This window comes from Siphateles boraxobius, unplaced genomic scaffold, assembly GCF_051911475.1.
Source record: "Siphateles boraxobius isolate OS27281-9 unplaced genomic scaffold, OSU_SipBor_1 223, whole genome shotgun sequence".
NCBI lineage: Eukaryota > Metazoa > Chordata > Actinopteri > Cypriniformes > Leuciscidae > Siphateles > Siphateles boraxobius.
Window position 1 is genome coordinate 590,001 of NW_027508837.1, and position 18,600 is coordinate 608,600.

General features: G+C 38.3%; 1 protein-coding gene across 1 annotated transcript in view; it reads left to right on the forward strand.

Annotated features, from left to right (window-relative positions):
- The window catches only part of LOC143747522 (transmembrane channel-like protein 6), a 57,998-nt gene that overhangs the window by 27,704 nt on the left and 11,694 nt on the right, over nucleotides 1–18,600 (forward strand). The window contains exons 6-14 of the mRNA XM_077240315.1: nucleotides 838–999; nucleotides 1,756–1,864; nucleotides 2,336–2,420; nucleotides 5,790–6,053; nucleotides 7,012–7,199; nucleotides 8,209–8,353; nucleotides 13,136–13,291; nucleotides 15,102–15,292; nucleotides 18,107–18,197. Of these exons, the coding sequence (XP_077096430.1) occupies nucleotides 838–999; nucleotides 1,756–1,864; nucleotides 2,336–2,420; nucleotides 5,790–6,053; nucleotides 7,012–7,199; nucleotides 8,209–8,353; nucleotides 13,136–13,291; nucleotides 15,102–15,292; nucleotides 18,107–18,197 (1,391 nt within the window). The remainder of the gene's footprint in view (nucleotides 1–837; nucleotides 1,000–1,755; nucleotides 1,865–2,335; nucleotides 2,421–5,789; nucleotides 6,054–7,011; nucleotides 7,200–8,208; nucleotides 8,354–13,135; nucleotides 13,292–15,101; nucleotides 15,293–18,106; nucleotides 18,198–18,600) is intronic.

Genomic DNA, 18,600 nt, shown 5'->3' on the forward strand with positions numbered 1-18,600 from the left:
TGGGTAGGGTTAGTGTGTGTGTGTGTAATGGGTAGGTTTAGTGTGTGTGTGTATAATGGGTAGGTTTAGTGTGTGTGTGTGTGTGTGTGTGTGTGTAATGGGTAGGTTTGTGTGTGTGTGTGTAATGGGTAGGGTTAGTGTGTGTGTGTGTAATGGGTAGGGTTAGTGTAAGGGGACAGAATATTCAGTTTGTTCAGTATAAAAACCATTACGTCCATGGAATGTCCTCACAAGTATAGCAAAATAAATCTGTGTGTGTGTGTGTGTGTGTGTGTGTGTGTGTGTGTGTGTGTGTGTGTGTGTGTGTGTGTGTGTGTGTGTGTGTGTGTGTGTGTGTGTGTGTGTGTGTGTGTGTAATGGGTAGGGTTAGTTTATTTTGTGTGTGTGTGTGTGTAATGGGTAGGTTTAGTGTGTGTGTGTATAATGGGTAGGTTTAGTGTGTGTGTGTGTGTGTGTGTGTAATGGGTAGGTTAGTGTGTGTGTGTGTAATGGGTAGGTTTGTGTGTGTGTGTGTAATGGGTAGGGTTAGTGTGTGTGTGTGTAATGGGTAGGTTTAGTGTGTGTGTGTATAATGGGTAGGTTTAGTGTGTGTGTGTGTGTGTGTGTGTAATGGGTAGGTTTGTGTGTGTGTGTGTAATGGGTAGGGTTAGTGTGTGTGTGTGTAATGGGTAGGGTTAGTGTAAGGGGACAGAATATTCAGTTTGTTCAGTATAAAAACCATTACGTCCATGGAATGTCCTCACAAGTATAGCAAAATAAATCTGTGTGTGTGTGTGTGTGTGTGTGTGTGTGTGTGTGTGTGTGTGTGTGTGTGTGTGTGTGTGTGTGTGTGTGCAGGCCGCAGTCGAGGCGCGATCATCTCTCAGTATTATAACCGGACCCTTCAGCTGCGCAGACGCAGGCAGAGCCGGCCCTCGATCCAGCACTTCCCGCGCTCTGCGAGACCCAGCATCCGCGGACACCGCGTGGAGACCGACGCCGACGAGCGCGAGGAGGACGGTGAGCGACCCAGCCACGCTTCGAAGAGTTACCATTTTTAAAAAAGAGTTTCCTCTGCTCACCAAGGCTGCGTTTATTTGATCAAAAATACAGTAAAAATTGTGAAATATTATTCCAGTGTAAATCAGCTGTTTTCTATGTGAATATATAGTAAAGTGTAATTTATTCCTGTGATCAAAGCTGAATTTTCAGCATCATTACTCCAGTCTTCAGTGTCACATGATCCTTCAGAAATCACTATAATATGATGATTTGATGCTCAAGAAACATTTCATAACATTATAAATGTCTTTACTGATACATTTACATAAATCTATCATGTCCTTATTCAATAGAAATATTCCACAAAAATCTGAAGCACCGCAACTGTTTTCAACACTGATAATAATCATAAATGTTTCTTGAGCATCAAATCATCATATTATAGTGATTTCTGAGGGATCATGTGACACTGAAGACTGGAGTAATGATGCTGAAAATTCAGCTTTGAATAAATTACACTTTACTATCAAGTAAATAAATAAATAAACTTTATTTATCAAATAAATGCTTTGAGCATAAGAGACTCTTTCAGAAACATTAAAAATCTTTATTATTCCAAACTTTTGACCTGTATTGTATAATCTTTTCTATGTCATGCTCATCTTGTACTCTGACTCTGTGTGTGTGTGTGTGTGTGTGTGTGTGTGTGTGTGTGTGTGTGTGTGTGTGTGTGTGTGTGTGTGTGTGTGTGTGTGTGTGTGTGTGTGTGTGTAGACAATAAGAGGGAGCGTTTAGTGAATAATCTGCAGAATCTGTCGGCGAGTGATCGTGTGCGTATGTTGAGAGCGATGCCACTGAGTCTCGCGGAGAAGAAAGAGCTCCGGTAAATAACACACACACACACACACACCGTGTTCATTAGGTCTTGTAGCGCTACAGCAAAATAAATATTTGATTGAGAGTCTTTAGTCTGAATAGAATGTAATGCAACACATACTTACACTTTTATGTATTTCACAGATGCTTTTATCCAAAGCGACTTACAAAAGAGCAAAAGCGCTTCGTCAAAGAGCAATAATATTTGTAATATACAAAATAATGCCTCCTATGAGCTGGTTCTGTTTAATGAATCGGTTCAAAAGACTCACTTAATGAATGAATCTGTTTGTGAATCACTTCATAAAAGAGTTTAGTTGTAATAAATGGTGCTAAAAACATTAAAATATGTTTTAAAACCAGTATTATTTTTGCTTGGTTACACAGGTAATTTATTAGATTGCAAAAACTCATTTATATTGTAAACATTTCTGTTTCCTAAAATCTTGTTTCTCTTCTGCTATTTTGTGTTTTTCAGGATGTTGGTGTTGAATAAAGCCGAACACTCTCTGTCTCAGAATCAGATTCCCTGCTGCAGTCAGCTCAAGTATTACATCATCATTGTGAGTCCATAACACACTCATGACATCATCACGCATCACCACGGGGATTTGTGGGTACGATCAGAATGGCACATTGCTGAACTATATGACTTTCTGGTTCATTTGTATCCACTTGTTCTTCCATTTCCAGTGGGATGAATGAACCTTTGTTTTTAGCAGATTTTACACAAAATTGGAATCAAAAACTATGTAGATGACAACAGAGTTGCATATTACTGTTTAAAAATGTATTTTATAAAAAAATTGTATGTGAAACCACATGCAAGACATTTTTAAAGAGGACTTATAATGGCCTTGTACAAAGTCTTGATGTTGTTTTGGGGGTTTTCATTCTTGAATGGTTATTATTTTCCCCATATTTGACGTGTGTGTGCGTGTGTATGTGTGTGTGTGTGTGTGTGTGTGTGTGTGTGTGTGTGTGTGTGTGTGTGTGTGTGTGTGTGTGTGTGTGTGTGTGTGTGTGTGTGTGTGTGTGTGTGTGTGTGTGTGTGTGTGTGTGTGTGTGTGTGTGTGTGTGTGTGTGTGTGTGTGTGTGTGTGTGTGTGTCAGGGTTTGCCGGCAGTGAAGTGTGTCAAAGCGTGATCATGTTTGTCTGAAGGCTTTATTCTTACTTCTCTGTTTCAGACATGAGGAAACAGATGAACTTTAGTACAGAAGCTAATAATATAGTTTCAGTTTCAGTGTTGCTTTACTGGCACAACACACAACTGAACATTTGCATTAAAGTGAGATAAGGTGCAAAATAAGTTAATTTCAATTTATAATGTATGAAACATAAAAAAGAAATAATATAAATTAAACCAAACGAATCAATGAAGGAAGTAACTCTAATTAATCATCTCTTTAAGAAGGATAAACTAAAGATTAATATTACAACTAAATATGCAAAATAATAACATCAGCATAAATTTAGAGATTTCTTAAAGATCCAAGAACCAAATGTTGTGTTTGTACTGATTTTCTTATTATTATTTTTCTGTCCTGAAAGTGAATGTGCATCAGAGACTGTAAATCGTAGAGACCTACTACTACACTACTCATGCACGCGCACACACACACACACACACACATCTTACACTAGGTGGCGCTATAATGTCATTCGCATTTTGGATCCTAACTTTGGAAACCTAAAGGCTACAAACAAAAATCTTTTTTTCCCCTAATTATCCAGATTTTTCTAAAAAAGGTACTTTTTGAACTCCTCCAAGGCCATTGGTCCGATCTTTATCAATAGGCACAGCAGCAGCTAAGGGACGTTATCAAAATAACTTTGATTCGTCAAAGATATTAACAAAGATAAGTTAATTCATCGGTGCGGCAACACCCATTTTTACGAGTTAGCCTATATCTGCTGAACGCAATGTTCAAGCTTTACAGGTCAAAAGTTTGGAATAATTACGATTTTTTAATATTTCTGAAAGAGTCTCTTCTGCTCACCAAGGCTCCATATATTTGATCAAAAATACAGTAAAAAAAAAGTGAAATATTATTCCAGTGTAAATCAGCTGTTTTCTATGTGAATATATAGTAAATTGTAATTTATTCCTGTGATCAAAGCTGAATTTTCAGCATCATTACTCGTCTTCAGTGTCACATGATCCTTCAGAAATCAGTATAATATGATGTCATAAACATTTATGATTATTGAATCAGTGTTGAAAACCATGATTGATTTTTTTTATAAGTTAATTCATTGGTGAGGCAACACCCATTTTTACGAATTGGCCTATATCTGCTGAACGCAATGTCCAAGCTTAACGAAACTTGACACACAGAGACAACAGGACATTCTGAGGACACACACCAAATTTTGTAAGATTCCGCCAATAGGGGGCGCTACAAAAAAAAACATTATCCACCCGTTCCGCAGACGAGGCTAAGCTAGTCCCTGACTTGTTTGAACTGAAAGCAACTTGCACTGACAGATCTTAAAATATATCAGTGTCACTATTTTGTCTCAAGATCACCAGTGATTTTAAGGGTTTTTTCTAAGGCATTTTTATAAAAGATACGGTTACACTTTATTTTAAGGTGTCAGTGTTACAGTTTAATAATTATACATTTAAGTACTGAGTGATATTAATGAACTACATTTACTTACTATAGGTTTATGGTAAGATTAGGATTTGTTTGGGGGTTAGTTGCATGTATTTATGCATAATTTACTGTTATTACTATGGTAAGTACATGTAACATGTAACAAGGACACTGTAAAATAAACAGTTACCAAAATACTTAAATGTCCTAATCCGGGTTTAATCTAAACCCTGTCTGTGAAACCAGGCCTATAACTTTGCAACTGTATGATCCATAAAGCTGAAAATTGGTTTGCATCTTCTTTGTTGGGCATTCTAACATATTCTCTAACTTGACTCGGATACTTCAAAAAACATGGCCGCCAATCAATTTTCAGCGTCTAATATTTTGTGCATTATGTGAAAATGAATATGTGTCCCTGGATCACAAAACCAGTCACGAGTCGCACGGGTATATTTGTGGCAATAGCCAACGATACATTATATGGGTCAAAATTATGGATTTTTCTTTTATGCCAAAAATCATTAGGATATTAAGTGAAGATAATTTTCCATGAAGATATTTTGTAAATTTCCTGCCGTAAATATATAAAACATTTATTTTTGTGAGTGAATGCAGCACAATCCCAGAAAAAGATAATCAGGAAAAACAGTCACTTCTGCCAGCAAGTTACTTGGGATAACTCTACCGAGCATTGAACACATTTACAAGAGTGGTGAAAAAGGCTAATTGCATTGTATGTGATCACACACACACGTTAGTATCTCATTATAAAATTACTGCCATCTAGGTGTCGTTTCAGTCTACCACTTTTGACTAAGAATAGATTGAAATTTTCTTTTGTACCACAAGCCTTTAAAGCTTTAAATCACCCAAAATAAGCTAGATGTCCGGCTGGTCTGGTCAGACCCAAGGGAGTATAGTGTATTGTTTTGTATTTTATTGTTGGTGTCATATTTCTATGTCTGATGTCATGTCATTAAGTGCCCTGCGACTGTGCCGCAAATCCAATTGCCCCACGGGGAAAAATAAAATCTACTACTACTACTACGACAATCGTGAACATAAATGGACAACTTTAAAGGTCAGTTTTTTTTTTGTTTTGTTTTTAAACCTTCAGATTCCAGATTTTCAGATAGTTGTATCTCGGCCAAATATTGTCCTATCCTAACAATACATCAATGGAAAGCTTATTTATTCAGCTTTCAGATGATGTATAAATCTCAATTTAAAAAAGTTAACCCATGTGACTGGTTTTGTGGTCCTGGGTCTCATATTTGTGAGTGGGCCTCTAGGTGGCGCTATAATAACCATCTGTGTGTTCTCTGTCAGGCGGTGAGACACGGCTGGTACGGTTGGCTGTCGTTCCTGTCCTCGCTCCAGTTGTGGCAAACGGCTCTGAAGTGTGTCGGCGGTCACTTCGGGACGGGCGTTCTGTCGTATTTTCTCTTCCTCCGAACGCTCCTCTTCTTCAACGTCTTCCTGTTCCTGGTCACGGGTTTGTTTCTGGTGGTTCCTCAGGCCGTTGTGGCTCCGGATCGGGACCAGAACACCAGCGTCACGAGCCTGTGGGGGCTGGAGGTGCTGACGGGCTCCGTGAGTTCAGAAACACACACACACACACACACAAACACACACACACACACACACACGCTTTTCAGGATTCTTTGATGAGAAGAAAGTTCAAAAGTTCCGCATTTATTTTAAATAGAACCTTTTGTAACATTATAAATATCTTTGTCACTTTTGATCAATTTAATGCGACCTTATTAAATAAAAGTATTTATATATACATATATATCTTACTGACCCCAGACTGTTCAATGGTAGTGAATCCCAGCTTCCACAAATGCTCTGACATCAAAATAAATCTGAAAAATCACAATTCAGATTGATTTATAAATCCGTTCATAAAAAGTTTGCATGAAATCAATTTTGGTCTCATCTGAGCATTTTACAGTTTCTTTATTCAAAATGTCATAACGTGACGTCTTTGATAAACGCCACGTTGCAGTTCAGCCAGTCACATTCAGATCTGCCTCCATTCCGGTATGAAATGGTCGCTTGTTTCAATTATTTATTATATTTATCTGTCCTTTATTTACCCAGGTAAATCCCACTGAGATCTCCTCTTCCAGCACATAGAGTTTCACACAGAGATAATTACCACACAGAACAATACTCGTATAACACTAAAAAGTCAAATCAAGAAAAGCACTTTCAAGCCTTCTTTAAAGCATTTTTCAAAAGAGTTACTCAGAGGTGGCAATATATATAACAATAATAATAATTGCAGACACAGGTCCGTATAATATGTACATACATAAATACATAAATAAAAATATAATATATAGTTTAAGTACATTTTGCAGAAGTACAAAAAGTACGTTTGCCAAATTCTCAGGATACATTTGGAGCTTTTAACCAAATGTATGATAGAGATCTAGTACAATTTATATTGGTATAAAAAGTTAAGAGATTTGAAATATATGAATAGTGCCTTTATTGCTGTAAGTGCGATGCTTCATGATCCGTGTGTGTGTGTGTGTGTCAGGGTTATTTCTCAGACTCTCTGCTGTATTACGGTTACTACAGTCATCAAACACTACAAACGAATCGCAGATGCTCTGAGTCTATCAACGGGACGTCGTGTGAATATGGACTGTCCTATAACATGCCTCTGGTTTACTTCTTCACCATCGGCGCTGCGTTCTTCATCACCTGCATCATCCTCGTCTACACGTGAGTCTCCAACAGTGTACATGTCAATTCAGGAGAACAAGTCGACATCAAATGGAAGTTGCGCTGGTCTTTTCTTCTCTGTTATGTCGTATATCCGAGTGAAACGCTTCTGGAACGAGACCAAATGTGGGCGGGGCTTGATTGTGTCTGTGGGGAGGTGATTGGCTGATTGGATGATTGTGGTTTGCTATTGGCTGATGTCATGTGAGTGACAGGTTATAGCCCCGCCCTCATCATCAGAGATACTGCAAGAGGAACTTATTCTGATTCAAGATTATTAAAACTATAATGATGAGTGCACCCATAAATCATTTACAATAAATACTGCAATATTCCATAAAAAAGAGTTTGTTAAACTTGAAATGCATGAACTGTACAGAAGAATGTGTGTCAGATGCATTAACGCAATGTAAATATTCACTAACAGCCAAAAGTTTGGAATATTTACGATTTAATGTTCACTAAGGATGAATTTATTTGATCAAAAATACAGTAAAAAAAGTTAAATATTATTATAATGTAAATCATCTGTTTTCTATGTGAATATATAGTAAAGTGTAATTTATTCCTGTGATCAAAGCTGAATTTTCAGCATCATTACTCCAGTCTTCAGTCATGGTTTACACAAAAATATAAAGCAACAAAAACTCCTTTATAACTGTTTTCAACTTCAAATAAGAATCAATATTAATAATTGAGCACCAAAAATAATACATAATAATAATTGAGCATCAAATCATCATATTATAGTGATTTCTGAAGGATCATGTGACACTGAAGACTGGAGTAATGATACTGAAAATTCAGCTTTGATCACAGGACACTTATTTTATTAAAAACATTACAGTTTTGGCCTGTAGTGTCTGTAAATGCAAATGTTTTTACATTCCTGAATGACAACAAAAACAGAGTGTGTGTGTGTGTGTGTGTGTGTGTGTGTGTGTGTGTGTGTGTGTGTGTGTGTGTGTGTGTGTGTGTGTGTGTGTGTGTGTGTGTGTGTGTTTTCCAGCATGTCCAAGTCCTTCGGTCGGAGTTTCCGCATCGATAAATCTAAAGGCCTGTTGGCCATAAAAGTTTTCAGCTCGTGGGACTTTAAAGTCAGCAAGAAAACCTCCGTCAGACTCCAGCGAGCGAACATCGGCACACAGCTCAAGGTCAGAACACACACACACACACACACACATACTCTCACTCTCACTCACACACACATGCACGCACACACACACTCTCACTCACACACACACACACACACACTCTCACTCACACACACACACTCACTCTCACACACACACACACACACACACACTCTCTCACACACACACACACACACACACTCACTCTCTCTCACACACAAACACACACACACTCTCACACACTCACTCACCCACACACTCACACACACACACTCTCACACACTCACTCACTCACTCACTCACCCTCTCACACACACACACACACACACACACACACACACACACACACACTCACTGTCATGCACACACACGCAAATAAAGTCTCACATACACTTGCACACAATCACACACACACACACATTCAGTCTCACACGCACACACACACGTATGGCGCACTTCAGCTCTGTTATCTAACTATTTATTATTAATTCTGTATTATACATTTTTAAGGCCAGACAAGTAGTTTGTTGAGGTAAGTGTGTAGAGAAAGACTACACGCCTGCGCACATATATATTCAAACGCTCATATCTATAGACTAAACACGTGATGCGCATGTGCACGCCTTCAGCGTTTTCACAGATTTGCGTTTTTAAAGCTTGCGCAGAGATATATAAAAAAAAAGTTAATAACTAATGATCTTTGCAACGGAAGTGAATCAGTCAAAACTAACTTTATCTGGACAATAACTTTATTCTAGATCTGCTGTAAAGCCGAAACAATCTCTGTTACTGTAATCTCCTATTATCACTGTAAAGCTGCTGTGAAACTCTATATTGTTAAAAGCGCTGTAGAAATGAAGGAGACTTCACTTACTTCCGGGTGAACGCTGGCGCTAAGTTACTAGCTGCCGCTGCTCAGGGAGGGAATTTTAAAACTTTTAGTACTTCTAAAGCTTCCTGCACTTATAAATGCATGGATCCATCTATGAACTGTTTTAAACCATTTTAAGGAGCCACTCTGACCTGTGTATCCACGCTGATTCGGCGGGCTTGTACGCTGGTTTTGATCTAAGTGTTGATCCTCTCTGCGGTTGCTGGTTTGCCTGCCGGTTACTGACTGTTCTTCGTGGTACCTCTGGCACTTGGATCAACTATGAAGATCACTGAGCTACTGGTGCGGATGAACTACATCTGGGTCGTCCTTTCTGCTATATACCATTCTGTGGCATGGACGATGCTACAGTATTCGGCTGCGGAACTTATTCAGCTCCGTTTGCGTCCTTTTAATCTTCCTTTCAGCTCCACATCTTCCCTTGGATATTGTGTATATACCGCGTCGGAAATATATACATCGCGGGTCTCGGCGGAGTTACAACATTGATGGCTCATGTCAAATACGGTCCTTCTGGTCATCTAAACCACGCCCACCGAGAGGCTCACACGGACTGTTGACCATACTGTATTAACCAACCTGGCCAGATCGGTTGGCAACGATTCTGGTAAAAACAATTTTTATTTTGGATTATTTAATATACGATCTCTCTCCAATAAAGGACCTCTGGTGTACGATCTACTGTCTGACCGCGAGTTTGACTTTCTCTGTCTAACTGAGACATGGCAGAAACCAGATGACTTTTTTCACCTAAACCAGTCTGTTCCCCCAGGATATAGTTATGTTTGTAAATCCCGTGATACTGGACGGGGAGGGGGGCTAGCAATACTCTATAAAGAGAAATTGAAAGTGTCTCAGTTAACTTTGTCTACATATTCTTCTTTTGAAATAATTGCCTTAAAAATCAATGGTGCAATTCCTACCATCCTCACAACTATTTACCGTCCTCCCAAGAGCAATAATGCCTTTTTAACTGAACTATCTGAAATTTTGACTTATTTATCTTCCATGTCTCCAAATGTAATCATTCTGGGTGATTTTAACATTCATATAGACAATCTCAGTAATGCATTTACATGTGAATTTTTATCATGTTTGGAGTGCGTTGGTATGCAACAATTTAACACACTGCCCACTCATACTAATGGGCATATTCCTGATCTTGTTTGCTGTTCTGGTGTAACACCTTATAACTGCACTGTTTCTGATCTGGCCATATCAGATCACCTGCTGGTGTCCTTTTGTGCCAAATTGGCAGTTTTTAAGGTAAACCCGTGTCATCCGATCACATTTCGGAATATTAAGAACATTGGTGTGCCTACTCTTGCTGATGAACTTGCCACCTTCTCCAGTAAATCTGATTTCTCTACTGTAGATGAACTTGTTACATACTACAATGATGGACTGAACATGATTTTAGATGAATTCGCACCTGTGAAAACTCAAACTGTTTCATTTGTACATTCAGCTCCTTGGTTTACACCTGAACTGCGTGAACTTAAAACTGAAGGCCGTAGGTTAGAGCGGTTGTACGTCAGGCCTGGCCTTACTGTTCATAAAGAAATGTATGCTGAACATATTGAAAACTATAGAAATGCATTGTCTAAGGCTAAATCTGATTACTACTCCAACATAATTGGAGTTAGCAATGGGAACTCCAGGTCCCTTTTCTTGGTGGTAAACAATATTCTGCAACCACCTGATTCTTTGCCATCTAATATGTATTCCACTGACTTATGTGATCGTTTTTTGACTTTTTTTGCATCTAAGGTTGAAAATGTACATCAGCAATTACTCACTGGTACTCTCTATAATGACTCCTGTCAGTCTATCATTCACACACCTCCTCACTCTGTTTTTTCTAACTTTACACTACCTACTACTTCAGAGATAGTGGGTCTGATAGGTAAATCTAAGTCTTCGACTTGTCAATTAGACCCTCTTCCTACTCCTTTAGTGAAAGCTTGTTTACCAGCCCTGTCCCCATTGATTACTAAAATTGTTCATGCTTCACTTGTACCTTCATATCTTAAATCTGCTATTATTACTCCCATACTTAAGAAACCAGGGGTTGATCCACTTCATTTTGATAATTTTCGTCCAATTTCAAATTTACCGTTTATTTCTAAGATAGTGGAAAAATTTATTGCAGTGCAAATTCATGAACATCTTTCTAATAATAACTTGTATGAACAATTTCAATCTGGCTTTCGTCCCCACCATAGCACTGAGACCGCTCTTGTTAGAATAACCAGTGATCTACTGTTGGCAGCTGACTCTGGGCTTTTATCCATACTTGTCCTTCTAGACTTGAGCGCTGCCTTTGATACCGTCTCACATAAGATACTTCTTGACAGATTAGCTTCTATTGGTATTACTGGCACTGCTCTGTCTTGGTTTAGGTCATATCTATCTGGACGCAATCAGCGTATTCAATTAAAAGGTTTTCGATCAAGAACATCTACAGTCACCACTGGTGTTCCCCAGGGTTCTGTCTTGGGCCCGCTTCTTTTTATTATCTATATGCTCCCTCTTGGTTATATTTTAAGGAAATACGGGATTCATTTTCACTGTTATGCGGATGACACCCAACTTTACCTGTCTGCCAAACCCACCGGTTCTTTTCCACCACCATCTTTATCCAGCTGTTTAGCTGAAATCAAAACATCCAGCTGTTTAGCTGAAATCAAAACATCCAGCTGTTTAGCTGAAATCAAAGATTGGCTCTCAGCCAACTTCTTGAAGGTAAATGGCAACAAAACTGAGGCTTTGCTTGTTGGGACTAGATCTGTTTTGTCTAAAACTAATTGTCTTTCTTTGTACATTGACAATACTGCAATCGGTCCTTGTTCACAGGTTAAAAGTTTGGGTGTCATCATGGATAGCACACTATCCTTTGAAGCTCAAATTAATAATATCACACGGATTGCATAGTTGCGTAATATTAACCGTCTCCGTCCCTTTCTTTCAAATAATAATACTGCAGTTCTTATTCACGCACTGGTCACTTCACGTATAGACTATTGTAATGCTCTTCTCACAGGTGTTCCCTCCAAATTGCTCCATAAGCTTCAGTTGGTTCAGAATTCTGCAGCTCGTGTTCTCTCTAGAACAGCTTATACTGAGCACATTTCTCCAGTTCTTCAGCAATTGCACTGGCTTCCAGTAAAGTATAGAGTTGAATTCAAGATCCTGCTACTCACTTATAAGGCACTCCATAATCTTGCACCCTATTACCTTTCACAACTTCTCCATGTTTACACTCCTTCACGGGCTCTCAGATCTTCATCTTCAATTTCTCTTGTGGTACCTCGGATTCGACTTACTACCATGGGTGCCAGATCTTTTAGTTATGCTGCCCCCGCCTATGGAACTCTCTTCCCCTTGATGTTCGCAATAGCGACTGCTTGTTGACTTTTAAAACGCGTCTTAAGACATATTTTTATACAAGCTTTTTTATAACATGTTGTATTGAGTTTTTATTGCACCTTATTTGTATGTGGCTTGTTTGTTGTGTGTATTGTCTTATGCAGTGACCTGTTTATTGCTTGTAAGGTGACCTTGGGTGTTATGAAAGGTGCCATTAAATAAAATGCATTATTATTATTATTATTATTATTATTATTCATGCGTGTGTGTGTGTTTCTTTGTGTGTGTGTGTGTTTCTGTGTGTGTGTTTCTGTGTGTGTGTGTTTGTGTATGTGTGTTTCTGTGTATGTATGTGTGTGTATGTGTGTGTGTGTGTCTGTATGTGTAATAATGTGTGTGTGTGTGTATGTGTATGTATGTGTATGTATGTGTGTGTGTGTGTATGTTTATGTGTGTGTGTGTATATGTGTGTGTGTGTATGTGTGTGTGTGTGTGTGTGTGTGTGTGTGTGTGTGTGTGTGTGTGTGTGTGTGTGTGTGCAGGAGCTGGTGGCAGAAGTGAACCGTGAGGAGCTGAAGTTCTCCGTTCTCCAGCGTTTGTTCCGGGTCTTCATCCACATGTTGGCGTGGCTGATGTGTTTGGGAAGTACGCTCGCGTGTGTTCTGGCCGTCTTCTACTTCTCTGAACACATGCACAAGGTACGAGATAAACACACACATGCACTTTTCATTAATATCCATTTTGGGCTGCAACGATTCCTCGATTAAAGGGATAGTTCACTCAAAAATGTAAATTCTGTCAGTAATTACTCTCCCTCATGTTGTTCAACCCCGTAAGACCTTCGTTCATCTTCGCAACACGAATTAAGATATTTGTGATGAAATCTGAGAGCTGGATCATTCCTCCATAGGCTTCTAAGGGATTGAAACCGAAAAGTTATTAAAAAAGTTCCCCGAAAAGTTATTAAAGACATTGTTAAAATAGTCCAAGTGTCTACAGTGGCTCAATCTTAAGCTTATCAAGAGACGAGAATACTTTTTGTGCGCAAAAACAAACAAAAGTAACGACTTTATTTCAACTATTCATGTTCTTCTCTGTGGGCGTCGAGTGAGTTCACTAGTGTAACAGCGCAGCGCTTCTGTGTTGTACGTCACACGCATCACACACATGACCAGCGTCGGCCAATAGTGAGCCTACGTGTGACGTAGCACTACGCTATCACACTATGCTAACTGACTCGAGGCCCACAGAGAAGGAAATGAATGGTTGAAATAAAGTCGTTACTTTTGTTTGTTTTTGCGCACAAAAAGTATTTTTGAAATAAATCATTTACCGATTACATTGTTTCAACACTAGGTGGCGACAAGTTAAAAATGTATTTGTTATTGAATCATTCAAGAGAATGTAGTGTTGAGTGATGCTTCTGAAAGATTTGATTGTTTTTGTAAATATGACTCCTCTTATACATCATGTTCAGTCTGTATAAATGTATGATGGAGCTTTTCCCGATGGTCTAGTGTTAAAAAAATCGCAATATATTGCAATATCGAATCGCAATACTTGTAGAATCACAATTCTTAAAAAAAATCACGATACAATATCGTATCGGCAGCCGAGTATCGTGATAGTGTCGCATCGGGAGATCGGTGTATCGACCCAGCGCTAGTGTTTACCAAGGCTATGCGATATATTAAAACCATTTAAAATCATAATATAGCATAGTGCTATTGTGAAATCACAAATGCTGCGATTCAGTTAAATAAATATGCGCAGTTTTTTTCCCACAGAGAAGCACAACACTTTAATTATTTGCTTTGATTGTTTTTAATAATTATGCTGTTGGTTTAGGTTTCCAATAACGTGCAAAAAGTCGGACGCGGTTTGTGTTTTATCATTTATGATTCATCACACGATTTGTAACGCAACTCATTTGTAAATCTACGCCAACACACGAGAATACATAAATCTGTTTCTAAATATGCAAATTGTTGTTCATCACGATTTCAAAATAAAAGTTTAAACTTTTAAGAGTTTGCATGTTTATTTTCAAGAAATTACAGCTCCTGCTGCATTTCTATTGTACAGAAGTGACCAAATATTAAAGATTAAGTGGACATTTTAATTAAATGTTGTTTGGCCAATATAAATCGAGGATTTGATCATGCTGGAGTGTTACATAACAATCACCAGGCCGTGTGCGCCCTCTGCAGGCCTTCGTTATAATACATAATGTTTATATTAGTTTATATCATATGGTGTATTTTAACAGTGTTGTTCAATAAAACCCATTTGATATTTGAACCAATTTCTATTGCTTGTTATATATTTGTATTTTAAGTCATTTTAAAGGCTGTTGTTCACTTGGATCTATTTTTATTACCACAGATTTTTATCCGATTAATCGATGGAATAATCGGTAGAGTACTCGATTACTTAAATAATCGCTATCTGCATGCATGTGCACGAGCGCGGATATACCAGCTCAAGCTCAGATGTTTGTGGTTGCAGAAAGACGTTGAAACGCGCTCCCGTACTCGAATGCACTCGTCTGACGGTGTGTTGCTGACGGAGGCGAGTCTGTTGGCCGTTCCCGTTCTCGTGTCCGGGATTAATCTGATCCTGCCGGGATTCTTCAACGCCGTGGCCTGGATGGAGGAGTACGATTCTCCCAGCGTGCTCAACTACGTCTCCATCAGCAGGTACAGTTACAGCAGAACTCAACACACACTTCCACTCGGACCTTCCCGAAGCGTTCCTAAACCCCGTCCAGAAGCTTCAGATCAAGTGACCATTAGTGTTTTCTGTGCGTTTTCTGTTTTCTGTGCGTTTTCTGTGCGTTTTCTGAACGTTTTCTGAACGTTTTCTGAGTGTTTTCTGAGTGTTTTCTGTGCGTTTTCTGTTTTCTGAATGTTTTCTGTGCGTTTTCTGAACGTTTTCTGAACGTTTTCTGAGTGTTTTCTGAGTGTTTTCTGTGCGTTTTCTGAACGTTTTCTGAACGTTTTCTGAGTGTTTTCTGAGTGTTTTCTGTGCGTTTTCTGTTTTCTGAATGTTTTCTGTGCGTTTTCTGAACGTTTTCTGAGTGTTTTCTGTGCGTTTTCTGTGCGTTTTCTGTGTTTTCTGAACGTTTTCTGTGCGTTTTCTGTGCGTTTTCTGTGTTTTCTGAACGTTTTCTGTGCGTTTTCTGAACGTTTTCTGAGCGTTTTCTGTGTTTTCTGAACGTTTTCTGTGCGTTTTCTGTGTTTTCTGAACGTTTTCTGTGCATTTTCTGAACGTTTTCTGTGCATTTTCTGAACGTTTTCTGTGCATTTTCTGTGTTCTCTGAACGTTTTCTGAGTGTTTTCTGTGCGTTTTCTGAACGTTTTCTGAACGTTTGTTGTGCGTTTTCTGTTTTCTGAGCGTTTTCTGTACATTTTCTGAAGGTTTTCTGTGAATTTTCTGAACATTTTCTGTGCATTTTCTGAGCGTTTTCTGAGTGTTTTCTGAACGTTTTCTGAAGGTTTTCTGTGCATTTTCTGAACGTTTTCTGTGCGTTTTTTGAGCGTTTTCTGAAGGTTTTCTGTGCATTTTCTGAGCGTTTTCTGTGTTTTCTAAACGTTTTCTGAGTGTTTTCTGTTTTCTATACATTTTCTGAGCGTTTTCTGAAGGTTTTCTGTGCATTTTCTGTGCGTTTTCTGAGCGTTTTCTGTGTTTTCTGAGCGTTTTCTGTGCGTTTTCTGTTTTCTGAGTGTTTTCTGTGCGTTTTCTGAACGTTTTCTGTGTTTTCTAAACGTTTTCTATACGTTTTCTGTGCATTTTCTGAGCGTTTTCTGAATGTTTTCTGAAGGTTTTCTGTGCGTTTTCTGAGCGTTTTCTCTGTTTTCTGAACGTTTTCTGTGTTTTCTAAACGTTTTCTATACGTTTTCTGTGCATTTTCTGAGCGTTTTCTGAATGTTTTCTGAAGGTTTTCTGTGCGTTTTCTGAGCGTTTTCTCTGTTTTCTGAACGTTTTCTGTGCATTTTCTGAACGTTTTCTGTGCGTTTTCTGAACGTTTTCTGAGTGTTTTCTGAACATTTTCTGAACGTTTTTTGTGCGTTTTCTGTTTTCTGAGCGTTTTCTGTGCATTTTCTGAACGTTTTCTGAGCGTTTTCTGAACGTTTTCTGAGCGTTTTCTGTGCATTTTCTGAACATTTTCTGAACGTTTTTTGTGCGTTTTCTGTTTTCTGAGCGTTTTCTGTGCATTTCCTGAAAGTTTTCTGAGCGTTTTCTGAAGGTTTTCTGTGCATTTTCTGAAGGTTTTCTGTGCATTTTCTGAGCGTTTTCTAAACGTTTTCTGTGCATTTTCTGAACGTTTTCTGTGCGTTTTCTGAGTGTTTTCTGTGTTTTCTAAACGTTTTCTGAGTGTTTTCTGTTCTCTATACGTTTTCTGAGCGTTTTCTGTTCATTTTCTGAGCGTTTTCTGAACGTTTTCTGAGCGTTTTCTGAACGTTTTCTGTGCATTTTCTGAACGTTTTCTGTGCGTTTTCTGAGTGTTTTCTGTGTTTTCTAAACGTTTTCTGAGTGTTTTCTGTTCTCTATACGTTTTCTGAGCGTTTTCTGTTCATTTTCTGAGCGTTTTCTGAACGTTTTCTGAGCGTTTTCTGAAGGTTTTCTGTGCATTTTCTGAACGTTTTCTGTGCTTTTTCCGAACATTTTCTGTGCGTTTTCTGAATGTTTTCTGTCCGTTTTCTAAAAGTTTTCTGAGCGTTTTCTGTGCATTTTCTGAACGTTTCTGAACGTTTTTTGTGCGTTTTCTGAGCGTTTTCTGTGCATTTTCTGAACGTTTTCTGAGCATTTTCTGAAAGTTTTCAGAGCGTTTTCTGTGCATTTTCTGTGCATTCTGTGCGTTTTCTGAGCGTTTTCTGTGCGTTTTCTGTGTGTTTTCTGAGCGTTTTCTGTGCATTTCTGAACATTTTCTGTTTTTTTGAACGTTTTCTGTGCGTTTCCTGTCCTTAAATCTTATTTTTATTTAATTGATTTATTTTTTAAAGTGTCTTTATTGCAGGGATATAAAGGCTACTGTCGACTAAACATTTTTTTTAATTGACTAAATAATTGTTTTCATTAAAAAAAATTGTTTTTTTACATTTTGTATAAATTCAAATTAAATTAAATGATTTTCCTAAACGACATATGGTCATGAAAGGAAGTAGCTGACATTTTATTTTCTTTCTTTCTTTCTTCCTTCCTTTCTCCCTCCTCCCTTCCTTCTGCCTTTCATTTTCCTCTTTCCTCACTCTCCTGTATTAATTTTGAAATTATGTATTCAAAAAACTTGCATTGAGGAGTCAAATAAATTTTTTCAGTGTGATGACATAAAAGCTTTTGACTCTATAAAAAGGGAAACTAACAATCTCAAATCTTACTGTGTGTCTGTTACATGTTATCATAAAAAACAGTTTCTACATGGAGATTTTAAAGGGATTTCATGCATCAGTTGCACTGATTAACTTCATGTGTTGTTGAATGCTTTTCTTATATTTCATCATGTGTTGCAGGAACCTGTTGTTGAAAGTGAGTGTGTTGGGAGTGCTGTGCCATCATTGGTTGGGTCGTGTGGCATCAGACCCCAAGAAGCTGGGCTTACAGGTGAGGTTTTAACTAAAAACCTAAAACTTTTTATGTGTTTTGACCGTTCGTTTACATGACAATGGCGTTTTTGGTGCCTGAAAACGATAACACCCTAACCAGACGCGATGCGATAAGATTCCAGCGACAAATAATTGTTCTGTCCACACTAGACGCGATCAATCAAAATCAATCAAAACCCACAGCCAATCAGAACAGCGTGTGGGCGGAGTCTCGCGGCACCAGAGAGCAATCCTGACGTCACTCACAAGAAAATGTATAAGTAGCTTCATAATCAAATTCACAAATATTACACCATTTAAACATTATTATAAATACATAGGCTGAGTTACTAAAACAATCTTTGTCAAATAATACACTTTACGTTTGAACGTTCTTGTTTCCATTTGTGTAATTTCAAGAT